At 38.7% G+C, this 26,758-nt stretch overlaps 1 protein-coding gene across 2 annotated transcripts in view; it reads right to left on the reverse strand.

Moving 5' to 3' along the window:
* Positions 1 to 2,747: 2,747 nt before the first annotated feature.
* Positions 2,748 to 26,758, reverse strand: part of LOC122554984 (polycomb protein SCMH1) — a 114,325-nt gene continuing 90,314 nt past the window's right edge. The window contains exons 11-15 of one of the 2 annotated variants that reach the window (XM_043700486.2): positions 21,319 to 21,501; positions 15,187 to 15,312; positions 11,491 to 11,766; positions 4,307 to 4,470; positions 2,748 to 4,198 (exon numbers count right to left, since the gene is read on the reverse strand). In XM_043700486.2, coding sequence (XP_043556421.1) covers positions 4,073 to 4,198; positions 4,307 to 4,470; positions 11,491 to 11,766; positions 15,187 to 15,312; positions 21,319 to 21,501 — 875 coding nt within the window. In that variant the 3' untranslated portion in view covers positions 2,748 to 4,072. Of the gene's footprint in view, positions 4,199 to 4,306; positions 4,471 to 11,490; positions 11,770 to 15,186; positions 15,313 to 21,318; positions 21,502 to 26,758 lie in introns of both variants that reach the window. The other variant, XM_043700485.2, reaches the window with a different exon arrangement.

The following is a 26,758-nucleotide window of genomic DNA, read 5'->3' on the forward strand; positions in this document are numbered from 1 at the left end:
CCTGACCCCAGTGCAGATCCGAGGGATACACTTGGCTTGGCGTATCAGCCTCCTGCCCCAGCGTTGCCGTCACTCAGTCCAGCATGGACTTCCAATCTAGAGGGGATTCCCCTCCCAGCCTCGTGAACCCTGAGATGAAGTCCAGCAGCGCCTGGAGTCAAGGTTAGGTACCAGTGTGGTCTGAGTTGAAAGACTGTTGTTCTTAACTTTTTAATTTTCCTCCACTTCATAATTTATTCCTAAAATATACAATGCTGGACGACTTCTCTATTTCTCTAAGAATTGTAACTGAAGCTGTACCTAAGGACCTTTGTGCCCAAGATGGCCCTGTACGCGGTAACTTGTACACTTTTCACTGCACTCATTTGAGTACATGACAATAAAGCTAATACTAATTATATTTCTGTGTACATCTTCAGATCTACTGCTGAAATGCTACCAAAACCTATAGCTTTTTCTGTTCAGTGCTCACAGGTGCTGCTTTGCAATATGTGGAAAAAACATTTTCAGCTCACTATGAGCGATGATGTTGAAAACGTTTAAGGAGGCCAAGTAGAATTATTCTTGCACTAGAAAACCTTTTTTTTTCCTTGCACTGTTGTGTGCTGGATTCCACCATAGTTAGGGCAGGAAATATGTACACCATCTTTTTCCATCACTTACTTCATTGTCCACAACATCCTCCAAAAGAGATGGCTGGTTTATACAGCTTTGGCCTTATCAGTTTATTGTAGAACAACTTAGTGTTATCTAAAAGCTTGGTGTGTTCAGCACACTGATGGAATCTCTTATTTTGAAATCAATAAAGATAGCTTTAGGGAACCATTTCCATTTTGTTCCTAGAAATCTTTATCACCACCTTCAGTCTTCAGGTATGATCTGGAGTCTGAAGTCACCATTGACCTAACTGACCTGTCCTGTCATTAGGGTCACCACACCTCAAGGTGGAGTCAAAAAGGGTGGTACTGAAAAGCATAGCAGGTTAGGAAGCATCCAGGGAGCAGGAGAGTCAAGATTTCAGGCATATGCCCTTCATCAGGGCACTCCTAGTAAAGGGCATATGCCTGAAATATCAACTCTCCTGCGCCTCAGATGCTGCCTCACCTGCTGCGTATTTCCAGCTCCACAGATTTCGACTCTGACTCTCCAGCATCAGCAGTCCTCACTTTCTCCACACTTCAATGTCGAGAAAGTTGGACCTTTATGGTGTGCTAGCTGGTATGGGAATTTAACACACTGTTAGCGTAACCCTGCAGCACAAACCAGCAGTCCAACTGGTCTAATTTTTGGTTTGATTTCCACAATTGTAGTTTGTAACAAGGTTAGTCAGGTGGAACTCAGAATAAGAGTTCCCTGACGGGGGCTATTAATCTGATCTACTCAGGGAACCTGGCCGACAGATATAAACAGGCATGTCAGAAATTCTGGTCACGCAGAGCTGTAAAAACAGCAAAACCCCCAGCAAAACGGTTAAAAGTTTCTTCAGGATCCATGCCAATGTGGTACTGGAGTTGCTGCTAGTGTGCAGAGTCGAGACAGCAAGACTCCCATTCGACCTAAATTGAGTAAGAGGCCGTTATCAAAGGCTGAGCACACGCTGGAAAGTCCACCTACATCTGATTTGGAGCAGTTAAATTACTTATCAACATCAAAATCAGAACCAAAAATAAATCTCTGGTTAGATGCAGGTTGATACCGGCATGGCCATTTCAGTGATCGTGCAACCAGTCTTTTTAGAAAATTTGCTCTGGACTCCAACTCTTAAGTTTGTGCAATACTTCAGCTGGACTGAGAATCTTTACTGGGGAACTTCTACAGATTAAGGGTACAACTTTACTTCTGATCTCTTATGAGAAGCATCTGGTTTGGTTACCACTAATTGTGGTAAAAAGGCTAGGGCCCAAGTTTGACAGGCAAAATTGGTTGAGAAAGATTCACATTAACTGGATCAATTTCTTTTGTTTGAAAGTGGCAGAATGAAGTCCTAATTAAATACCCAGAAGTTTTCCAACAAGGTCTAAGGACTAACAAAGGAGCCAAGGCCATTTTGCATGTTGGCCAGAAAGCAATTCCATGATCCTGCAAGTCCTGCCCAATGCCATTTGCCTTATGGGGAAAAGTAGGTGCAGAAATCAGGAGGCTGGAAAGCAAAGGAATCATTAAACCAATTCAGTTTGCGAAATGGGCAGCACCAGTCATATCAATGGTGAAGCCCAATGGGTTGGTTCACCTTCATGGGGATTTTAAACAAACCGTAAACTGAGTTTTGCAGTTGGATCAATAATCAATTCCTAACATCCTGGCAGGGGGCTGTCCTTCACACAGTTGGACATGTGCCATGAGCACTTGCAAATAAAGGATGACTTGGTGACGGGATACCGGCTTCTTTGGCGTTATTTGACCAACCATATCTAATTCTGCACTGGTTAAGTATACTGATGTGTAGCTTCAATATATTGACACCTCATTTTAAAATATGCTTCATACTGTTCCTGGCATATTCCTTTACAGTATGTTCCATTGATGTAAGGTTGACAGTGCCAAGGAATAAATTATCTTCCAGGCTAAAAGGTTAGAGATTAAAACTGCATCTATTTCTGCAGCAGTTGATGCTGTGTTGTGCTTAAAAGATGTCTAGCTTCAGGCAGCTGAAACTGTCACATTCTTAATCTAATTCTGTCCTTAAATTGTCACATTCAGAATTGCACTCATGTTGCTTATCAGAGGTAGTAAAATTCAAGACTGAGAACAGACCAAATTCATTTATTTCTTACCAAGATGCTGTATTATGTACAGTGGCTTGACTATTGCTCATTATATTAGAGTTGCAATAGAAAAATGTGCAGTTAAAGTGGGACTGGATTATTCGTGAACACTGATGAAACAACGGTATTTAAATTATAACACAACTACACTCAAAAGTATTATACACGATTTTATATAACTACAATGTTTATTATCCATAATGCATAAAGCATTCTTCCACAAGTATGTCGTTACCTATGCAAATGTTTTCTTACTAAAAGGAATTCACCTTGTATAAAAAGGCAACCAGCAACAAAATAAAAATCTCTAGTTTCATAGACTACGTACTTATGTAAAATAGTCATTTCTTCCAATTAACACATTTATGAAATACATTCAAGCTGTTACTGGCTAGGAGATTTTACATTCGTGTCCCTGATTTTTTTTTCACAGGTACAGATAGTAACACAGCTTACTATCAGTATGTCAGGTCTCACAGTGTAAAAAACATGGCTGGCTGACTGCATATCATCAGTCAACAAATTACAAAAAAACTGAGTGTAAGAACATAGTATAAACATACAAATATTAAAGGCCTTTAAGATAATCTGCCAAAACATTGTGCTGGTTTAGTTTTCAATTACTGCATAACAGTGTAAACCATTGCCTGATCCCTTCAAGGGCGACAGTATTAGCCTGGTTGATCATATGACAAAAATCATACGTACAAGATTGTTTACTCCACTGGAGCATAAGAGGAGCCAGGTAAGAATAGTCACAGGGTTTGCTGAGGCAAGAATACCTGATCACTCAAAAATCCTTCTAGCAATCTAGAAGTTTTGCATAAACATTTTAGTACAGTAAAATCCTGACGCAGATATCCTTTGGATTCTAGCTATTTGGTACCAGGAGACTAAAAGCAGTTATGTATTAACAGAAACCTGCAAATGGAACATTGCATTCCTGCAATTTAACACCAGGAAGATAAAAATGAAAATTCTCTATCCTATGTCTAACTGCAGACTTAATTGTGTCGAGTTACAAAAGCATGTACAGAAACACCCTGAATGCATAATATTCAGCACTATTGCATCCTTGTTACATGAAACACAAAAATGACAAAACTGCCTTGGACACTGCAAAACAGACCCATTTCAAGTATTATATCGCAGGATGAAACTGTACATTTTCTTGGTTTAAAAGTCTTAAATAATATTACAACTGCTCCTCTTAAAAAAAAATCATGAAATTATTTCACATGAAGAGGAATTCAGTGGCTTTGAGGACCAACATTTCCATCAGGCTGATGAAAGGCAAAAAAGATATGCTAGTATTTTCCATGTTTCAGTCTCTCAATGTGATAACAAAGCTTCAAAGCTGGGCCCAACTTCAATCCCATATATTTCATTATCATGTCACTTCGTAGCAAGAGTAATGCCTTTCCATCAATTTCCTGCAACATACCATAATACACATTAAGGATTAAAACATATTTAGCAAACAGATTCTCAGGTCTAATACATGTTAAAAGGTTTTTCAAAGATCTTTGAAAAATACTTGCATGTTTTCTGAAGAGATCAGCATGTGGTGCTAAAGCCTGAGGATCTGCTTCCTTAACAAACTTCATGACTTCTTCAATGGACCAAGTGGAAGGATCTTTATTACTAGTTCTTGGCGATTCACGTTCTGTCGAATGAAGGTCTGGTCCAGTTGTAGAACTTGCAGCTACATTACAAAAATAAATGAACATAAGTGCAGGCATTAATTTCTACTATGAACATTCAATTCAGTTTTCTACATCTGTTTAAAAACTCATCTAAGTGGATGATTTTTTTTGACTCTTCATGATAACAAAAATAAAATTTAACTCTAATTTCTAGAAGTATTAATTTTGTTTTTGATGTGCTCAATGCTAGCTATTTTCTGATTAATGGTTCAGCCAGCACTTTAAAATGAAATATGATTGCATAACAAGTATCATAGCATTCAACTACGCTACTAAAATGTCATTTCAGAAATATGCTAATATTCTAATAGGTTGAATTGGTGAAATGAAAATTTGAAAGTACTACAAACATCAGTACAGAGCCTATAGGGAAACCACAAAATAATGGATGCATCATCTCATGCTCCTTTTAAAAAAACCCTCAAAATTTAAAGGACAGGCACATCACAATTTTACAACATAATCTGCTATTATCACAGCAAAATCACACATCATGCCAAATTTTGGATGGCTGCTAGATTAAAACTGGTAATATTGAACTAAAAAAATATTTGTAAACACAACCAACATTTTTGAGAACATTCCATCTCCAATGTTCTCTAGATCTGGGAGAAGTGCCAGAAGATTAGTGCTGCAAATGTGACATCTTTTAAGAAAAGTTGCAAGGTCATTCATAATAACTACAGGTTAGTCAGTTTAACATCAATAGAGGGTAAGATTTTAGAAATAATCAGGAACTAAAAATCAACAGGTGTTTGAAGATGTGGCTTTAAGAAAGGAGAGTTAGCAAAAACTTATAAAAGGTAGATTAAACTTGACTATTTTAACAAGTTTTTTGATGCACTAACAGGAAAGGTTAAAGAGGAGAATATAAATATTGTTTAGATGAATTTTAAGAAAATTAGTGCCATTCCAGCCACATCCAGCTACATTCAATGACCTTGGACATTTACATCAAAGTCCCTCAGCCACTGCAGCACCTTTAGAATTCAAACATTTATTTTTATTCAAAGTAAAATACGTGGATGCCAGGACATTGACATAAAAACAAAAATTGGAGATACTCAGCAGGTCCAGCAGCATCTGTGGAGAAAGAAATGGCTAACTTTTCAAGTTCAACATGACTCTTGTTTGGTACCCTTTATGTTATTATTTTCATACTCTTCCCATCATGCTGCTTCATTTGAAGAGTTAAAAATCACAACACCAGGTTATCAAGAAACAGTACTTCGATAGCTAGTGCCTTCAAATAAACCTGTTGGACTCTAACCTGGTGCTGTGTGATTTTTTAACTTTGTCCACCCCAGTCCAACACTGGCACCTCCAAATCATTTTAACGAAGCATTGAACTCTTTTGGCTAATTGATTGTGCATTTCAATATAATCGAGTATAATTACAGAATTACTACAGTATGGAGGCCGGTTATTTGGCCCATAGAGTTCACACAGATTCTCCAAAGAGCTTTCCACACTGATCCAACATGTAACTCCACATTTATTCTGGCTAATCCACCTAGATGACATATCACTGAAAACTATGGGCAATTTCAGCATGGCTAATTCACCTAGCCTGCACATCTTTGGACTGTGGGAGGAAACCGGTGCACTAGATGTTTATAAATGTTAAGTTATACGTTTTGGTGTGAAAACAGAAAGGCAGAGTAGTATTTGGCAGTGCATGATAAATCCCCAGGCGCAGCCGAGTTGTATCCTTGGCTACTGTGGGAGACATGGGGGTGGTGGGAAACTACAAAAGGCCCTGATCCAAATTTTTTAATTGTCTCTGGCCACAAAGGAGATGCCAGAGGACTGGAGGACAGTTAATGTGGTTACACTTTACAAGAGATAGACCAGTGAGTCTAACATCAACGGTGGATTGATGCCGCTCCCCCACCACCCAATGCCTGGAGGAAGAATGCCTCAATCTTCCGCCTTGGAACACTTTAACCCCAGGGCATCAATGTGGACTTCACCAGTTTCCTCATTTCCCCTTCCCCCATCTCACTCCAGTTCCAAACTTCCAGCTCAGCACTGTCTCTATGACTTGTCCTACCTGCCTATCTTCCTTTCCACCTATCCACTCCACCCTCCTCTCTGACCTATCACCTTCATCCCCACCCCATTCATCTATTGTACTATGCTACTTTCTCTCCACCCCCACCCTCCTCTCATTTAGCTCTCCATCCTGCAGGCACTCTGCCTCTAATTCCTGATGAAGGGCTTTTGCCCAAAACTTCGATTTTCCTGCTCCTCAGATGCCGCCTGAACTGCTGTGCTTTTCCAGCACCACTCTAATCCAGAATCTGGTTTCCAGCATCTGCAGTCCCTGTTTTTACATAACATCAATGGTGACTAAACTATTGGAGAAAATGGCTAAGGAGGAAATTAATCTCCATTTAGAGAGGCAAAGTTTGTTTAGGAATGGACAGGATGGCTTTCAGAGAGAGATCATGCTGAACAAATTTGGTGGAGACGAGATTATAGCAGCTGATGTAGTTTGTAAGAACTGTAACAAGGTTCCACGTGGGAAACTGATAAAGAAAGTAAAAGCTCATCACTTCCAGCACAACTTGGCAAGATGGATCCAAAACAGGCTTTGTGACAGGAAACAAGAGGGTGGTAGTACAACATTGTTTGCTAGACTGGAGCCTGGTGTGTAGAGGTATTCACAGGGATTAGTGGTCTGTCCATTATTGTTGTGATATTCATAAATTATGTAGATGAGAATGCCCACAAAGATAAGTAGTTTTGGTTGGCATAAAAATTGGCCAGGTGGTTGACAGTGAGGAAGGCATAAATGGATTGGTTAGATAGGCAGATCAGTGGCAGACAGAATTTATAAGTGAGAGGTAATGTACTTTGGATGAGGGAACAAGTCCAGGGAATACTCCATGAATGCCAGGACATTAGGAAGCTCAGAAGAACAAAAGGAACTTGGGGTGCTTGTATACAAATTCCTAAAGGTAGTAGGACAGTTTGATAGGGTAGTTAAGATGACATATGTGATCTTTGCCTTTGTCAGTCATGGCATAGATTATAACAGCAGGGGGGGTCACGTTGGAATGGTGCAGAACTTCGGTTAGGCCACAACTGGAGCAGTGTGCAGTTTTAGTCCCCACACTATAAGGAGGATGTGATTGTACTGGAGGGGATGCAGAAGAAATTCACAAGGATATTGTCTGGGATGGAACATTTCAGCTATGGAGAGAGGTCGATTTATCTGAAGTTGCTTTCTTTGCAACAGAGGTTTGAGGGGAGACTCGGTAGAGGTGCTCAAGGAGCATATTTGTAAGGTGAGAGGAGGATGTTTTGAGGAGGACATGAGGGCCAACATTTCTTTTAACAACACACAGAATGGTTCGGTGTGGAATGAACCACCAGAGGAAGAGGTGGACGCAGGTACAGGAACAACGTTTAAAAGACATATAGGTAAGTACATGGAATAGGGAAGGTTTGGAGAGATATAGACCAAATGCAAGCAAGTGGGACTAGTTTAGTTTGGGAACATGTTCACTGTCGAATAGTTGGTGCAAAGGGTCTTTTTCCATGCTGTTTAATTCGAAAACTGGTCAATGACTATTTTTGAGACTGGACATATGGAAAATAAAAAGCATGAAAGTATGGGAAGGATTAAAGCATGAAGACCACTGGCGATTTGTTGCAAGGGGTCTATGGAAGGCAAGATGGGATAAGAATAGTGGAATGCTCTTACACCAATTAGCAGAGTAAAATTAAGGCTGAAAGGTCACTATGGCGAGATGAGATAACAGAGAGACTACCTTTACTAACTGTTAAGTGTCATTATGATAAGATTGGGACCATAAATATTTGGGACAGGACATTAAATATCTAATTAATAGTTAGTACAGTCAGCTTGAGACAGTAGACTATTGTAATAGATGGAATAGTTAAATATTTAATCACGAAGATCACTGTAGCAGAGGTGATAATAAATATCTAATCATGACATTAGGAAAATATTAAGTAGGGTCTGGAACGAAAGACCATTGTTGCAAAAGTTAGCACTAAATATCAAACCATGACATTAGAATAACATTAAGTAGAATGTACAACTAAAGAGATAACGGGAACTAACATCACTGGTTTATTGTGTAGCGAGACTGGAGTACTTTGATTAATATAGTTGGACATGCTGATAAGCTAACAGAGACATAATTTAAAAAAATATAAAAAAACCACGGACCCTGAGGTTCGTGGGCATTCGAGAATCTGCTTTCTCAGTGTCAGTGTTTTGTTTTGCAAATAAAAGACCTACTTCTTGAAGAACTCTCTGCGGTAGAAAGTCATGTTCTCAACATATGAATTAATATTTATAAATTACTTGTTTGGAATGCAGGGTAAATCTTAAAAATTTGCCAAAGACAGCACAATTGGAGGTTTGGCGAAGAGTGTCATGAGACCAATCAATTGCAACAGGAACTATAGATAAGCTAACAAAATTGGTAGACAAATGAAAAATGTAATTTTACAGATCAACTTTGTGACATGTATATTTTACACACTCTGCTCTGTTTCCAAAGAGTCAGAGATATACAGCACAGAAACAGTCCATGCTGACCAGGTATCTGATATAAATAGAGTTCCATTTGCCAGCATTTGGGTTATATCCCTTTAAATCCTTCCTGTTCATATACCCATCCAGATGCCTTTTAAATGCTGTATTTAGATCAGCCTCCATTACCTCCACTGGCAGCACATTCCATACACACACCAACCAGGATGAAAAGTTTGCCCCTTAGGTCCCTTTTATATCTTGCCCTCTCACCTTAAACCTATGCCCACTAATTTTGGACTCCCTCACTCCAAGGAAAAGACTTTGCCTACTTATCCTATCCATGCCACTTATGATTTTATAAACCCTTATAAGGTCGCCTCTCAGCTTCTAACGCTCCAGGGAAAATAGTCATAGCCTTTTCAGCCTCTCCCTATAGCTCAAACCTTCCAACTCTGGTAACATTCTTGTAAATCTTTTCTGAACCCTTTCAAGCTTCATAACATCTTTCCGATAGGAAGGGGACCAGAAATGCACGCAGTACTCCAAAAGTGGCCTAACCAATGTCCCGGACAGCCGCAACATGACCTCCCAACTCCTTTATTCAATGCACTGACCAATAATGGCAAGCGTACCAAATGCCTTCTTCACTATCCTATTTACCTGCGACTCCACTTTCTCGGAACTATAAACCTGCACTCCAAGGTCTCTGTTCAGCTGTACTTCTGATGTGCCAGAAACAAACAAAATTGCAAAACATACCTCAACATTTTAAAAACGGTTCTCAATTTTTAAAATTCCTGAGGGGTAAATTTCAAACTGCCTGGCCATCTGTTTTATTTCAAGAACATAAAGCAAAAATAACTTAAGAATATTCCAGATGATTATACCGTAATATTATATACTGCAGAATATTATTCATCTTCAAATCAATTCTTTCCCAACTAGACTTGCATATCTTTTGGCTTTTGCTACCTTATGTAAGTGATTAAGGGATATAGTCAATGTGTCATGTGTAACAATGTCAGCTAACTATTCTTGATGCAGTGTATGAACTGCACTCATTCATGATGTCAACAGTTGAATGCTTTATATTGTACAATATATGTAGATAAGTTAAGTTAAGCACAGATTTTTATCTTTCTCTTCTCTCCCAACACAACTGATAAACCCTTTGAATCAATTAGGATAGAGAACATGACCAAAAAGGTTGGAATATTGCATGCAATTCTGGTTACCTTCCTATCGGAAGGATGTAGTGAAACTTAAAAGGGTTCAGAAAAGATTTAAGAGGATGTTGCCAGGGTTGGAGGATTTGAGCTATAGGGAGAAGCTGAATAGGCTGGGGCTGAGCTCCATAGAGCTTGATGGTGACTTGATAGATGTTTATAAAATCATGAGGGGCATGGATAGGATAAATAGACAAAATCTTTTCCCTGAGGTGGGGGAAGTTCAGACCTAGAGGGCATAGGTTTAGGGTTAGAGAGCAAGATATAAAAGAGACATAAGGGGCAACTTTTTCATGCAGAGGGTTGTATGTGTACGGAATGTGCTGCCAGAGGAAGTAGTGAGGCTGTTATAATTGCAGCATTTAAATGACATCTGGATGGGTATATGAATGGGAAGGGTTTAAAAGGATATGGGCAGGGTGCTGGCAAATGGGACTGGATTAGGTTAGGATATCTGGTCAGCATGGACATTTGGACCGCAGGTTGTGTTTCGGTGCTGCACATCTCTACGTCTATCATTTTCTTCATACAGAAAGTGTTTTCTGCAATTACAATGACCAGTTTTTTCAAGCCTCCTCTACAAATAACTCATGACTTGGGTTTGTTTTTATGCCACATCTGTGAAACGAGCAGCTTTGTGAGAATTGACAGATGAGGTTTTGCAATTTAAATGAGTGCTTTTCATGTGTCTTCTTGAACGCAAGCAGGACCCTAGAGTTTTCATTTAAAGACCTGGCTTAGCCTTTAATTCCCATTACAAATGCCTGAATATCAGTTGCTGTAGGAGACTGACAAAATCAGCTGTATTTTTACGTATAAGTGCAATGTACATTTAGGCAATTGTGACAACTTGTAGCTTCAGGTCATCTATTCAAGTTTAGAGTTCATTTTCTTCTCTATTACGAATTTTCTCCCTAATGTGCAGCCCTTTTACAACTCCATCTAATAACTGTTAAAAAATTGATTTTTGTAAAACAGTTCAACTTGTGCTGTGGACACACAGTTCCACTACCTTACATCATTTTGTTTATTTAATTTCTCTTATACTGCAGAAAAACCTGGAATATTTTACCTTATAATTTAGGAATAAATTGAAATAAATAATACATAAAATGTAGTTACTGAAATTGCAAAACAGACACTTCCTATTTGATCCCAGCAGATCTTATTTACCTTTCTTTTGTGCACTGATTAATTTCTATTTCACCAAGATTATCCTTACACAAAAAGCATCAATACTGTTATAAAAAGGCATACTGCAGGACCAAATGACTTACCTTCTATTCTCCTTTGCATGCGGGTTCTGTTAACATCATAGTAACTATTATTTGCTGCTGAATTTGAAGTCTGTCTTCTCAAAGTGGGTGCAGAATTTGAGGTACAGCCTGATGATACGACAGAACTTCTGAAAACAAATTTATTTCCTGAGTTACGATATTCACTAGAATTCCGCTGATGGGGACTAGGTGGTTTTACAGAATTTAGGGCAGAGTCCAGGGACTCTGAATATTTGTGCTCCTTCGGTGTAGCGTTCTCTTCTGCAGGCAATGCTTCTGCTGAAGGCAAAATTAAGAATGATTATTCAATTAAAAAACATTTGAATTAGAACTTTGTTCCATTAAATCATTATTTCTCATAAGGCAAATGCTACGTATATAAATCTGTGCCTAATTTTTGATTCTATTTTTCGCAGAATGTGGGATTAGCCCTTTTGCTGATTCTTCAAAAAAATGAAGATCATTCAACTACATAGCAGTTTTCAAATGACTTACTTTCACATTATCCCACTTCATATAATGTGCGTGGGAGAGTTGGATGTGAAGGAAGAGAGGGGAGAAGGTGTGCTATTGCTGACCATCGTTCCTCCTGAATTTTTACAATAGTTGGGTTTTGACGGCAAGGAATGCACTTCTTGCCCATACCGGACTGTTCCCAAGGAGATGGTTGTCCGTTACCGTTTAAATTGCTGCAGTCCGTGATGCAAATATACTTATGGTATTGTTACTGAGGGAAATCCAGGACATTGATGCTGGTAGACTGAAGGACTGATAATATAATTCCTAATTAGTGCAGTGCATGACATAAAAAGGAACTTGCAGGGTGATGTATTTCCATATGATAACTGGCCTTATTCTTCTGGTTGTGGATGCCATGGATTTAGAAAGTAGAGTCCAAGGAGGCTTGGTGAGTTGGTGGTGCCTCTTGTGTATGGTACATACTTCTGTTATCTTCTGCACAGGTGATTGGGGTATTGAATGCTCAAGTTGGTGACTGCATGCTACTTTGGCTCAGATGGTGCTGAGTTTGACTTTTATTGTTGAAACTTTATTGCTGGAACAGCACAGCAGGTCAGGCAGCATCCAGGGAACAGGAGATTCGACGTTTCGGGCACAGGCCCTTCTTCAGGATTGGAACTGCACTCATAACAAATCATGAGAGAGAGAAAACCATACAGCTCCTTAAGCATGATCATCATTTGGTACTACTTTTTGGTCCACTGCATACACCATCAATTCCAACAGATTATCTAACAGAGAAAATGGCTGCTCACTCATGAAGAAAACTGCCAAAAAGCTCTCCTGTTTCTATTTCAAGAGAAAAACAATTGAGTCAAACTCTATCGCCTAAGTACGGGTGCAGAGTGAGGGATTCCCAGATATCACAAACTTATCCCTGCCACCTCTTGTTGATTGGCACAGGGTTGGTGTTGCATGTGGAGGAAGGTCATCCTCTGGGGAGATGCCTTATGCAGGACATTTTTTAACACGGGAATGTTACTGCACAATAGCAAACACATTGTCCTTGACAGAAGTTGGACCAAGTTCCAGTGGCAAGGAAACCTTGAGTTGGAATCTCCTCACTATTGCAGCCTTTAATCACCATCGCAGTCACTGATACCACATGAATATTTACAACTGGATCACCGCCATTGAGGCCTTGTCTCATTCCTTCCTTCTAGCTTATAATGGGTGGCATTGCCAGGTGTTCTGAAGAAGGGTCACTGAAATTGAAATGTTAACTCTGCTTTTCTCCACAAATGCTGCCAGACCTGCTGAATTTTTCCCAAGTTTCTCTATTTGTATTTCTGATTTCCAGCACCTGCAGTGCTTGGGTTTTATTTTGTACCATCCAAAATGATATTAGTTTGTAAACAATCGCGTGGTAAACTGCTATTTTCTTATCAGATGAAAAAGACGTGAAGTGAATAATAGCTGATCGTTGCTACCTGAAAGAAATGTGTTTTACAATGCCATTGGGAAGAGGACAGTGGAAGTCATTTGAGAGCAGTTTGCAGATTGCCCTACAAATCGACAAACATCACACACAAACAACTGTTATGGCTAACAGAAAGAAAATGGCTAAAATGTGGCATGTAGTTGTGTCATCCTTTTCAACTGTTAACCAGAAGTACAAACGTCTTTTTAAATGTCATCAGTTTTTATGGAGATCATGACAGTTGGATTTTTCACTGTCACGCTTAAAAAAGGTAATATAGCAGGAAGAGTCAATTTGGGCTCCATGCATCAGAATAAAATTTATTTCTTTTGACATAATTTCCTACAAATTTCACTCCATTTTTTTCTTCAGACTAGGTACTATTGAACATGTAAAGTAATATCTTTTCCTGAAAATAAATAGTCTAACATATATCAATAATTCTAATAAAGTGCAGCTTGTGCCCAAAAAACCTTTTCAAACACCGGTTGCAAACAGTAAGTCTTCAGTTGTATTTTCAGTTCTTTTCAGAGTTTCGGCACACTGAATAAATACTCATCAGATCAAATGATCAAAACAGATTTGTGCATAGACATACAAACATGAAAGAGGAGCATTTCAGATTCAGCTTTCACAGTCAAGAATCCAAAGATGTGCAGGCTAGGTGGACTGGCCATGCTAAATTGCCTGCAGTGTCCAGAAATGTGAAAGCAAGGTGGATTTGCCATGGGAAAATGCAGAGTTACAGGGATTAGGTAGGGACGGTGGGTCTGGCTGGAATGCTCTTTAGAGGGCTAGTATGGAGTTGATGGACAAAACGGCCTGCTTCCCTATTGTAAGTATTCTTTGATTTTTAGTCTGATTTCTAATCTTGTGTTTGGAATGCCAATTCAAGGCTAAAAGAACAAATGTTTAGAGATGGTCGGATAAGTGAAACTTCTGTCAAACTTGAAATGACTAAATTGGACAAACGCAAATTACACATGAAAACAAAGAATATTTTTCAACTATATTCTACTCTAACTTAAGCCATCAGTTTTCTGGTTCATCAACCAAAACAGCTACTTATAAAGAGAGAAAATAACAGGAGTAGGCTATGTCGCCCATCAAGTTGCTTTAACCTTCAACGTAATGACAGGTGATCTTCTATTTCAAGGCAATATTTCCTCTCTCTGCCCATACACTTTGGCAACTTTATGCGGTTTCATTTTAAAATATATTTAGGGATTTGTCATCCACAGTCTACGGGTTCAATACTCTCGTGTGAAGGACGTCTCTCATCTTAATACCCCATATCCTGAGACCATGAAACATCACACAATTACAATTCAATTAAATAATATGCACAACAGATTACGACAGACAATGAGATTAGTGGAGTTATACACCGATTTTAGCTATTCTTCTCTCTGTCCCAATCTTGGTCCAATATTTATAAATAGCTTCATAATCACAGAAAACAATGATGCACATCATTGCCAGTGTCACTGATTAGATAAAATCACTAAGTTCCATGACTCATATTACTCTATTCAATTTCTCTTAAAACTCATGTATAATTCCACAAGTGAACAAGCCTTGTTACCATGTTTAGAAGAAACACAGTACAGAAAAAAATTTAAATATTCATGATTTACTCAAGGTAAATACACTTTGCAAGCTTACTCTGACATTGTCTTTTTTGAACAACATAGAATTTCTTCCTAAATATTCAAAGGATCAAATAATGGATCACCTTTAATAAAGGTCTAAAGTACCTTCTGAAGGATGAGACTCTGTTCTTGCAAGTTTTGGAGAGAGGGGTGCACTGTATGGTGGAGATTCTTGAGGAAACCGTTTTAATCCCCTGGTTAGCGTGGCTGGATCTAATGTTTCTTCTTTGGCTAAAAAAGGTTGCATTGGTTGTCACAAGTACATTGCAGCAGTAAAATCATAACATTTAAACATTAAACTAAAATCTTAGCCATTCACCGGCTAACTAACAATTTGATAAATTATCTATTTTTGCTTCAGAATGATTGACTACATTTTTGAAAACAAACAAACAAATCATTCTACTGAATGCATGTATGCTTTCTTTATAATATTATCAATACCACCTTATAAACAAATACAGAATGTTAGAACATAAATTCTATGCATACTTTTCAGACTTGCCTCAAAGTTAGAAACATTAGAAAGCTGGATATATGGAAAATCAGATGGAGGTGGGTATGGCACTCTATTCCCAATTATTGTGTTTTCAATATGCATTTGTCAAATTTACTCTCAAATCTGAGCTGATTCAGATACAAAAAAACTGTGTGACTGTGAAAGTATTTTTCGCCTGTTCAATAGATGGTTGAACGTACAGGAAATACTCTTGCTTCAGACTGCTCTTTCAAGGTAAACTTGGGAAAAATTAGGCTTATACACCAAAAGTACCATTCACACTTAGTTTCCACAAAAATAAACAGAATTTCTCTGTAATACATGCAATACCACATCAGTGACTGAGGAAAGTTGGAAGTGGCAGACCTTTCTGGTAGCGCACTGTTTTTTTGACATTACAAACACATATTTCCACACTGTATTAAAGTTCCACATTGACAGTTTTGCAAACTTGAACTATAACCCATTTAATAATGATATTCGTAATGAGAAAAGATTCAACTTCCTAACTGATTCTTCCTTACTTCACAAATCTGAAGGTAAGGTGTATTTTGGGAATGTACCACGGCCATCCACTAATAAATGATATTAGTGGATGTGCAGGTAAAACTTTGATGGATGTGGAAAGTTTTACCTGCACATCCACTAATATCATTTATTGTATCCGTTGCTCCCGATGCGGTCTCCTCTACATTGGGGAGACTGGGTGCCTCCTAGCAGAGCGCTTTAGGGAACATCTCCGGGACACCCGCACCAATCAACCAAATCGCCCCGTGGCTCAACATTTCAACTCCCCCTCCCACTCTGCGGAGGACATGGAGGTGCTGGGCCTCCTCCATCGCCGCTCCCTTACCACCAGGCGCATGGAGGAAGAACGCCTCATCTTCCGCCTCGGAACACTTCAACCCCAGGGCATCAATGTGGATTTCAACAGTTTCCTCATTTCCCCTTCCCCCACCTCATCCTAGTTTCTAACCTCCAGCAACACGATCCCCTGACGTGTCCGGACTTGTCCGACCTGCCTAGCTCCTTTTCCACCTATCCACTCCACCCTCTCCTCCCTGACCTATCACCTTCATCTCCTTCCCCACTGACCTATTGTACTCTATGCTACTCTATCCCCACCCCCACCCTCCTCTAGCTTATCTCTCCACGCTTCAGTCTCTCTGCCTTTATTCCTGATGAAGGGCTTTTGCCCGAAACGTCGATTTTGCCTGTCCTCGGATGCTGCCTGAATTGCTGTGCTCTTCCAGCACCACTGATCCAGAATCTGGTTCCCAGCATCTGCAGTCATTGTTTTTACCTTATTCATCCATACCTCCTACTGTTCCCAGACAAGACCAATCAGAAGTCCCTAGTAGAGTCACCAAGATTTTAAAACCTACTCACGTTTTGGATGTAGGTTTGCTCACTGAGCTGGAAGGTTCGTTTTCAGATGTTTCATCACCATACTAATTAACATCAATGAGCCTTCGGATGAAGCACTGGTGGCATGGCCCGCTTTCTATTTATGTGTTCAGGGTCCCTTGGTTGGTGACATCATTTGCTGTTCTTTTTCTCAGAGGGTAGTAAATGGGATCCAAGTCAATGTGTTTGTTGATAGAGTTCCAATTGAAATGACACGCTTCTAGGAATTCTCGAGTGTTTCTCTGTTTGACTTGTCCAGGGATGGACGTGTTGTCCCAATCGAAGTGGTGACCTCCTATGTAAGTATACTAGCGAGAGTGGGTCATACCTTTTTGTGGCTAGTTGATGTTTGTGTATCCTGGTGGCTAGTTTTCTGTCTTTTTGTCCAATGTAGTGTTTATTACAGTTCTTGCAAGTATTTTGTAAATGACATTAGTTTTGCTTGTCTCTATAGGGTCTTTCAAGTTCATTAGCTGCTATTTTAGTGCGTTGATAGGTTTGTGGGCTACCATGATGCCAAGAGGTCTGAGTAGTCAGAAAGACCCTATACCAACAAGAAGCAAAACTTGTCATTTACAAAATACCTTGCAGGAACTGTAATAAACACTACATTGGACAAACAGGCAGGAAACTAGCCACCAGGATACATGAACATCAACTAGCCACAAAATGACATGACCCTCTCTCACTAGTATCCTTACATACAGATGAGGAAGTACACCACTTCAACTGGGACAACACACCCATCGTAGGACAAGCCCAACAGAAACACATACAAGAATTCCTAGAAGCGTGGCATTCTAACCAGAACTCTGTCAACAAACACACTGACATGGATCCCATTTACCACCCCCCCCTCCCAAGAACAGGAAATGACATCACCACAGGAATTACCAACCCAAGGAAACTTAAACACATTAATAAAGCAGGCTATGCCACCAGCCCTTCATCCAGAGGCTCACTGATGTTACCTAGTATGGTGACAAAATGTCTGAAAATGAACCTTTCAGCTCAGCGAGCAAACCAACATCCAGAACCTCAACCTGAGTTACAAATCTTCTCAAAATTCGCTAACTAGTCACAGTTATTGCCCTCCAAGAAGGCAGCTATTTGGGCAAGATGCATGTTTAGATTCTTAAGTGGCCATTAATTAATCACAAAGACCTACCTGATGGCAGGTCAATAAAGTTTCCCATGGATATTTTCACCCAGAACATGACTGGTGAGAAGAAGGGGGTTAGCATTCCTGTAGGGCCAACTTGTCGAATCAGTTTTCTATGTTGGGAGGGGAAAATCATGCTCTGCCAACAAATTCCCTTGGACATTAAGACTCATTTAATCTTAAGGTAAGTATTGCTGAAAATTACACACGTTGCTGAAGCTTTTTGTTTAGTACTCAACAGGACAATTTGTGAGAACACCAGTTTAAGGGGCAGACCGAGACTTAAGCTGCACAAGAAAAGTGTATGGATTGGTTGACAAAATCATTAACTGATAGACATTACTTGGAAAATGCATTAACCAGTATTGACTGACAGTTAATTGCCATACTTTGTTCAAATTCAGAACCAGATAGGTTAACTGACTGGTCAGGGAATTACTCTGAGAAACTAACCACTGAATGGCCATCATCTATCTGTTGGGTTTTTTCTCTCTGCACAGAACAGGTCACGGTATATTAATATCTGTAGCTTCAAGTACACACGTGCCACAATGACAACCAAACTGACAGTCTTAAATTGATTATCAGGGTACTCTTTTGCACATGCAGGATAATCTAGCAAATATTATCCAACTGCAAAATCACATTTAATGTTGGACACTTTAGTTAGGCACCCTATTTGTTTTAGACATAAAGAATGTGTACACATACTGCACCTGTTTGAACACATCAAACAAAGTCAGCTATTTGCTGTTCATTTTTCAGAGCAACGCTCTGACCAATCAGAAGCAGCATGCCTGATTTAAAACTTAAATAAGACCTGTCAATCAACATTAATGGGTATGTTTCTCAACACCTTGACAAATCATAAGCACAGAAGAGATGAGGAATAGGCTCTTCAAGCTTTCAAGCCTGTCCCACCATTCAATAGGTAATGGCTGATCTGCCCCAGGCCTCAAATCTTCCCTCATGCCATCTCTTCATAGTTGTCAAAGTCCCTGATATATTCAAAAATCTAACTCCTCTTTACAAGTTTTTGTGACTGAACCTTCACAATTATCTGGGGTAAGGAATTTCCAGACATTAATTACCGCCTGGGATAAGAAATATCCATTATACCTCAGTTTCCCCATACCCGTTTAGCTATTCGTGATTAGTCAACCGTTTCAGCTCAAAAATCAACCCAGTGAATGAATTTTGAAGTGCTTGAAATGTCAGCATATCTTTTTTAAAATTAGACCCAATCAGTATACAATACTCCAGGTGCAGCACCATTTACAGCATACACAGCTGTGACAAGAATTCCCTACTTTTAAAGGCAACGTTTCCTGATGTCAACGACTGCAGAAAACTAACACAGACACTTGTTGGGGAAACACATGGTTCCAAGCATTGAAGTAATAAGTAGACCACCAGCACAACCAAACCTGTGCACGTGTGATTCAAAGCAGCATAGAGCACATGAGTGTATGTGTCCACAAACATAGCCTTTTCTAAATTCCATTACCCCAACAGCAAGACCGACCAAAATTCCACTTCCCTTCTTAATTATTTGCTGCATGTGCACACTAGCTGTGCCTCAGCCAGATTCATCTGTGCTGCATTTTTTGGAGTCGCTCTCAATTTAAGTAATAATAAGCCTTTTCATAATTCCTACCAAAGTGCATGACCTCACACTGTGCTACATTTAACTCCATCTGCCAAGATTTTGCTCACTTATTCAACCTAACTTGCAGATTAGTTACGACTTCATCACAACATGCCATCTCACTAATTTCTGCATTTTCAGCTAACTTGAATACATTGAATTCTATCCTTGAGTCCAAAGTTTTGGCCAAAATATTTTTTTGCTGGGTGTCATGAAATAGCTGTTTAAATGTGGACAATGGCCTTCCCCTTGGTCAATCTTGCTAGTTACTTTAAACAACTTTCTTTCCACCTCTCTAATTGCCCTAAATTGACGACAGTAGTTTGAAACTCACGTTGCTTCTTCTCAATCCGAATTTAAAATCCTAACATGTTGCAATTGATCCTTAACTACAAGATTTCTTGGAAATCTATCTCATTAAACATTACTGGATCGGAAATCGACTGCTTCCAGATAGTTGTACCTGCTTTAACTGCACTAAGAAAAAACCCTAATATGCCCTCCACAAAGTCATCTGCCATGGTCTCCTTGTCCAACTGATTTGTCCAGTCAATCTGCAGATTAAAACGACCCATCACAATTTAGTGCCCTTTTCACATACCACCATTGCTTCTGGATTTACACCAGAGAGGGGCAAATCTTCAGGGGGCTATTGATTACTCCCACTTATGACTTCTTTCCCTTGCTATTATCCAAACTGATTTCACATCATGTTCTAATGCACCAATTTCACAACTCACCATATACTGATACCTTCCTTTAGTAAGAAAATTAGCCCAAGTGCCATTTCTTTTTTGCCTATTCTTCCAGAAGATAAAGTACTATTGAATATTGAGTTCCCACTATCGGTGACCCTACAACCACATTCATTTATTTATTTGTGTCACCAAATTATCTACCAGCATCCGCTGGTCAACCAGTCAGCACTCGGCTCTTAAATGTTACAAATATCTTTCCTTGAATAGGTATTCCTGCAAACAGTCCTCAAGAGCAAAACTACTCAGAAGCCAGTTCATATCTTTATTTATACATTATTCAGCCAAAGAATCAACACCACTGCTTCAGGCAAGCAACTTATCCTGAGTGAGAGTCATTAAGTTGTAAAACATGTGCTTAACTTGAAATTTCTTCCACTGAATTCAAACAATTGCAAACATCTGGCATTCCAAAACTCAATACCGTTGTGATTGGAGAGCTGAGATGAGGAGATAGAGATGTCAATGATGCAACAATGAGAAATCTGGATAGGGAAACTATGATGATATCGAGCACATGAAGTTAAGGTGAAGCAGGACAAAATTAGTCTTAATTACTTTTATCCTACCATCCTGCCAAAACTAAAATAAATAATAAAAAAGGGGGTATGAATGTAAAATATTCACACTCAGACTTTCTTATTCCAGATTTAACTTCAGAATCAATATTTTCACTTTGGCTTTCCAGGCAAAAAAAAATGCAGTTTTATTCTAAAATCATAATAATCGTTCTTTTTTTTTTAAACAGAAATTGAGGTTCCTTTACCTGATTTCACTCTCTCATATTCTGTTGGACTGTGTGCATTACCTATATATGGGCTGAAAGGCTGGCTGCTAAAGAGGTTCTCGCACTGCAAACTGTAACAGAGCTTCTCCAGAAATCTCAATACAAATGAGACGCTATTTACAGATGGAAGCTTCACAGTGTGTTTCTCTCCATCAAACGTGGCTATAAGAGGATAAAGAAGAAAAGTGAAAAGCACTTGTTGGACAAGTGGTAAAACACTTCAGCACGTGGTACAACAAAATAAATAAATGTGAATTAATTAAAGGATCTTAAAAACATTATGCAGTTCTTTAACATATCTAGTTAAGCATAAAAATTACAGAAGCATAGAATTATAATGGGTCATTCAGCCCAATGTTTCTGCGTATTTTGGCTGAGTGCCGAACTCCTGCCTTTACCCCATAACCATGAACATTGTTTAAACAAAATCTTTCAATGTCCTCTTGAATACCTCAATTGAATCTGCCTTCAACACACTTCCAGGCACTGCATTCCAAACTGGGGACGACTCACCTGGTATCAAAGCTTTTTCTCATCTTATTTGCTTCTCTTGCAAGACACTTTCAAACTGCTCTCTGATTCTCAATCTGTTTAAGAGAAGGAACAGTTTCTCCCTTTCTACTCTGTCCAGGTACACCAAAAAGTTTTAAAAACCTCTTTCAGATTTCCCCTCAGCCTTCTAGTCTTCAAGGAAAACAAGTTCCAAATTCTTCAATTTATCCTTGTAACTGAAATGTTGTATCTGCGGAATCATTCCCTTAAATATCTTAGCTTTCTCTTTCAATGCATTGCGGAACTTTTACTGAAGTGTGGCATTCAGAACAATACACAATACTCAAAAGTGAAATCCATAGTCACCTGCACAGTTTCAGTAGAACATTCCTGGTCTTATACTCTGTCCTATTAATAATGAAACCTAGAATACAGAAAGCTTTACTGATAGCTCTCTACACCGGTCCTTCCAGCACTAATGGTACATCCAGATCCTTCTACTCCTGCACATATTTTAGAATAGAACTCTATTTTATACTTTCTGTATTCTTTGTACCGTTTATCACCTCATACTTCATTTCGAGCTTTATCTGTCATCAAACAACCACTTCAACTTATCAATGTCTTTTTTCAACTTCAACACTGTAGTCCTCACAGTTAACTATGACCAAGATTGTGTCATTTGGCATCTTTTAAATTGTCTCATTCAAACTAAGATTTGCATCATTTTTATACAAGTCAAGGTCCCAATACCAACACTTGCAGAATTTCACAATAACCTTCTCTCTAATCCTAAAATGCCCATTCACTATTACATTGTCAATTTTGTATCAACGTTGTTACTGTTCCTTTCTTCAAAGTTTAATGTGTAGCACTGTACCGAGTACATTTTGGAAGTCCACCAATACCATGACAGTCTAGTCTTCTTCTACTCTGTCACTTTTCGAAAAGTCAAGTCAGTCAGACACTATTTTCCCACAACAAATCTATGCTTACTCTACAGAATTACCACAGATTTTTCCAGGTGACTATTCTATTCTGAAAAATGGTTTCGAGAATTTTCCCTTCAAAAGATAAATAGATAGCAATTACAGACTAATCTTTACAACAAATTATATGGGAAAGTTAATAAAAAGAGAATGTGATGTAACGTATTTGTGACAATCTTGAACATACCACAAATCTGGATCGGAAAAAGCCAAACAGAATTTTAACATTTATATTGAATATTATACTGAAGAAACTTCAATTTAAATTTGGAGAGACTGGGGTACTTTTCTCCCTTTGGAATGTCAGATATACAAAGGAAACAAGACCTTCATCTTAAAGTATACAGTACAACCTCGATTATCCAAATGAGATGAGTGGGGAATATTTTGTTTGGATAAGTGACTGATTGTTCGGATAAGTGATTACATTTTGACGGAACTTTGAGAACTTGTTCGGATAATCCGAAATTCAGATAATTGACGTTCGAATAACTGAGGTAGTTTTGTATAAAGGACCATAAGATACAGGTGCAGAATTAGCCATTCAACGCAGTATGCTCTACCATTTGATAATGAATGATAAGCTACTCAAGCTTATACTCCTGCCTTGTCCCTATCACCTTTGGTACCCTTACTAATCAAAAACCTATCTGTCTTAAATACACTCAATGACTTGGCTGCCACAGCCAATTGCAGCAAGGAGTTTCCCAGGTGCACCACCCTCTGACTGAAGAAATTCCTCATCTCAGTTCTAAAGGTTCATCCTTTCACTGAGGCTGTGCCCTTGAGTCCAGTCTCTCCGACTAATGGAAAGATTTTCACCTCCACTGTATTCATGGTTCAGTTCTCAGTGCTCTCCAAGTTTCAAATCAGATTTTAACCTCCCACCATCCCTGCAATTTTCTTTTATATTACTAGTTAGCTTACCCTCACATTTCATCTCTCCTTTTATTGCTTTTTCAGCTGTCTTCTGCTAGTTTTTGAAGGCTTCCCAATTCTCTGGCTTCCTACTTATCTTCACCATATAGTATGCTATTCTTTTTGCTCTTATGACGACTCTAACTTTGTTTGTCAGCTGTGGTTGCCTCGTCCTCCCTTCGTAGGTTTCTTCTCCTTTGGGATGAACGTCTGTTTCCTGAATTATCGCCAGAAGCTACTGCCATTCTGCACCACCGTCTTCCCAGTTGGACTCCAAGCAACTCTGGCCAGCTCCTCCCTCAGGTCTTTCTAGTTATCTTTACTCAACTGTAATATCATTAAATCTGATTCTGGCTTCTTCCTCTCAAACTGCAGGGTGAATGCTTTCATGTTATGGTCATTGCCCCTGAGGGGTTCCTTCACCTACGGTTCTTTGACCAAGTCTGCCTAATTATACATCAAGTTCAGAAAAAGCCTGTTCCCTATCGGGGTCTACCACAAGTTTTTCCAAAACAAAAAGAAGAAAATGCCATTTTTTGGACACTCCCAAATTCCTTTTTGGGATCCATTACCAGTCTAATTTTCCCAGTCCACCTGGATACTGAAGTCCCCCATAATTACTGTCATTTCTCACGTGTCTTCTCTATTTTCTGCCCCATATTCTGACAACTTCTAGGAAGCCTGTACCTAACTCCCATCAGGGTCTTTTCTCCTTTGCCATTCCTCAACTCTATCCACAGATTCAACACCTTCTAACCGTACATTACTCCTTATTATGGATTTAATTTAATTTCTTACTAACAAGGCAACCTTTTGTCTACCTGCTTGTCTTTTTGATAGGACTTGCATCCTTGAATATTTAGTTCCCAGCCCTGAACACTTCGCAGCCATGTCTCTATGATGCCACACAGCACAACCACCAATTGCACTACAAGCTCATTTACTTTGTTCCATATATTGCATGCATTTAAATACAACACCCTCAGTCCTGTGTTCACTGCTCTCTTTCTCACAGTTATCCCCTTATCTGCAGTGTCTCGTTAGATTTCCGACCCTTTCCATACTTTGTCCTGTTATTTCTAGAAACGTTAATGACCTAACCTGAGCCCTCTTTTCCTTTAAGTTTAAAACCCTCGTAGCCTTGATTTACCCAATCAACTCATCTATTCTTATTCTAAATGCTTATGTAAAAAGTAACTTCACAAAGTTATATATGACAACTTGCACTTTCATAGTATCTTTAACATTGCAACATCTGACCAGCTTAAAAGTTCATACGATGTTTTGAAAACTACACAATAGCCTTACAATAAAAAGAAACATCCACCTGAGTAGATCAGTAACTATTCAATTCCTTTGCCTTCGCAAGTGATCAAAGACAGTAATTGCAACTATGTGGTTAACAATTGCAAATTAATAGCTTAATTATACACTAATGGCTTGCAGATGAATATACGTGAACATAGTCACATAAGCTCTTTACAAAGATGTATTATTTTAATTATTCCTCTGTAGATCAAAGTCATTATTATTTCAAACAATTATCTTCCTTTTTTTGCTTATCTTATAATAAATTTTGCTCTTCTCTAACAATCGTTCTGCCATAGTAGCTTTCCCCTACAAAGAATTTGATTTTTCTTCTAACTTTGCTTCTTTAATCTACTTTTCACCTCATTTTTGAGAACCAACCATGTTTTCCGACACATCTAACCAACTTTAGCCCTCAGGTAGGCTGAAAGTTAAAACCTGTGAAATTGTCAGATGTAAATTTAAAGTGGGATTGAGCAATTAGAAAGTAAATGGAGGAGAAAGAATTCCAAAAACAAGTTGTATCTATGAGGATGAAATAAAAAATTTTAGAAAGCCAGGCACAGTTGAAGAGAAGACAAACATCCAAGGGGTTAAGATCCAGTTTATATGTAGCACAAAACTCATGCAAGACTTTCACTCAGTATCATTGCTTCTGAGAAATTGAAAATAACAATGCAAATAAGAAGTTTGGAATTAGTTAACAGATAGATGCAAACCTATAAATTTAAAGACAAACTATTTGAAAATCATCACAATTGTCAACATCTGAGACCATTTTAGTTTTGCTTTCAGTGAAAAACATTTGGTGCGCATTGAAATTGTAACAATATAACCGTATCTCCGCATTTATTGTTACAAAACTGTCACCCATGGTAAGATAATACATACATATGATAACTCATACAGTTTTGAAATTTCAACTAAACTGCTAAACTTTCTAGTTGAACGAAATGAAAGACTCACTGTTGGCAACATTTTAACTTATGACTAAAATTATGGGTAATTCATTGAACCCTAGTTCCAACATTCGGTTTGGGTTTTGCTAACATGCATTTTGAATCATTATTCATATAAAACAATTCAAAGTATGCCAATGACTGTCAACAAGATGTTAACTTAATCACTGAACCTTAGAAACTCTAAAGTGTGGAAAGAGGCCTGCTGACCCATTGAGTTTGCACCAATCCTCCAAAGAGCATCCCATCCAGTCTCAGACCTCACCTTTCCCTGCATTTAACATGGTCAATCCTCCTAACTTGCACATCTTTAGGCTAAGGGAGGAAACCAATGCAGACACGGGGAGAACATGCAAACTAAGGCTGGAATCAAACTTGGGTCCCTGGTGCTGTGAGGCAGCAGTGCTAACCACTGAGCCACCGTGCAGCCCAAAATAATAATATACAGAAGTATAATCAGTATATAACAGTAAAAATACAGAATTTAAGTTAAAGTTCCTTCTACAATTCTTAACATTTAGTCACTCTCAAAGGATTACTTTTGACTACTTAACAAGTCAAGTCTACACTGATGGCCAATACTTGTTATTTGTTGTCTAGCTACCTACACTCAAAGTTAATTCTGTAATTCACAATCAATAACTTATTTAACTTCCATCTTGGCAATACTGGAGAACAGATGCAAGATACATTATTCTGCTGAAAGGAATAGTACAAAGTATATAAAGTACTGCCATAAAATAACTTTACTTC

This window comes from Chiloscyllium plagiosum, unplaced genomic scaffold, assembly GCF_037043375.1.
Source record: "Chiloscyllium plagiosum isolate Xiang-an unplaced genomic scaffold, Cpla_swu_hap1 HiC_scaffold_12, whole genome shotgun sequence".
Taxonomy (NCBI): Eukaryota; Metazoa; Chordata; class Chondrichthyes; order Orectolobiformes; family Hemiscylliidae; genus Chiloscyllium; species Chiloscyllium plagiosum.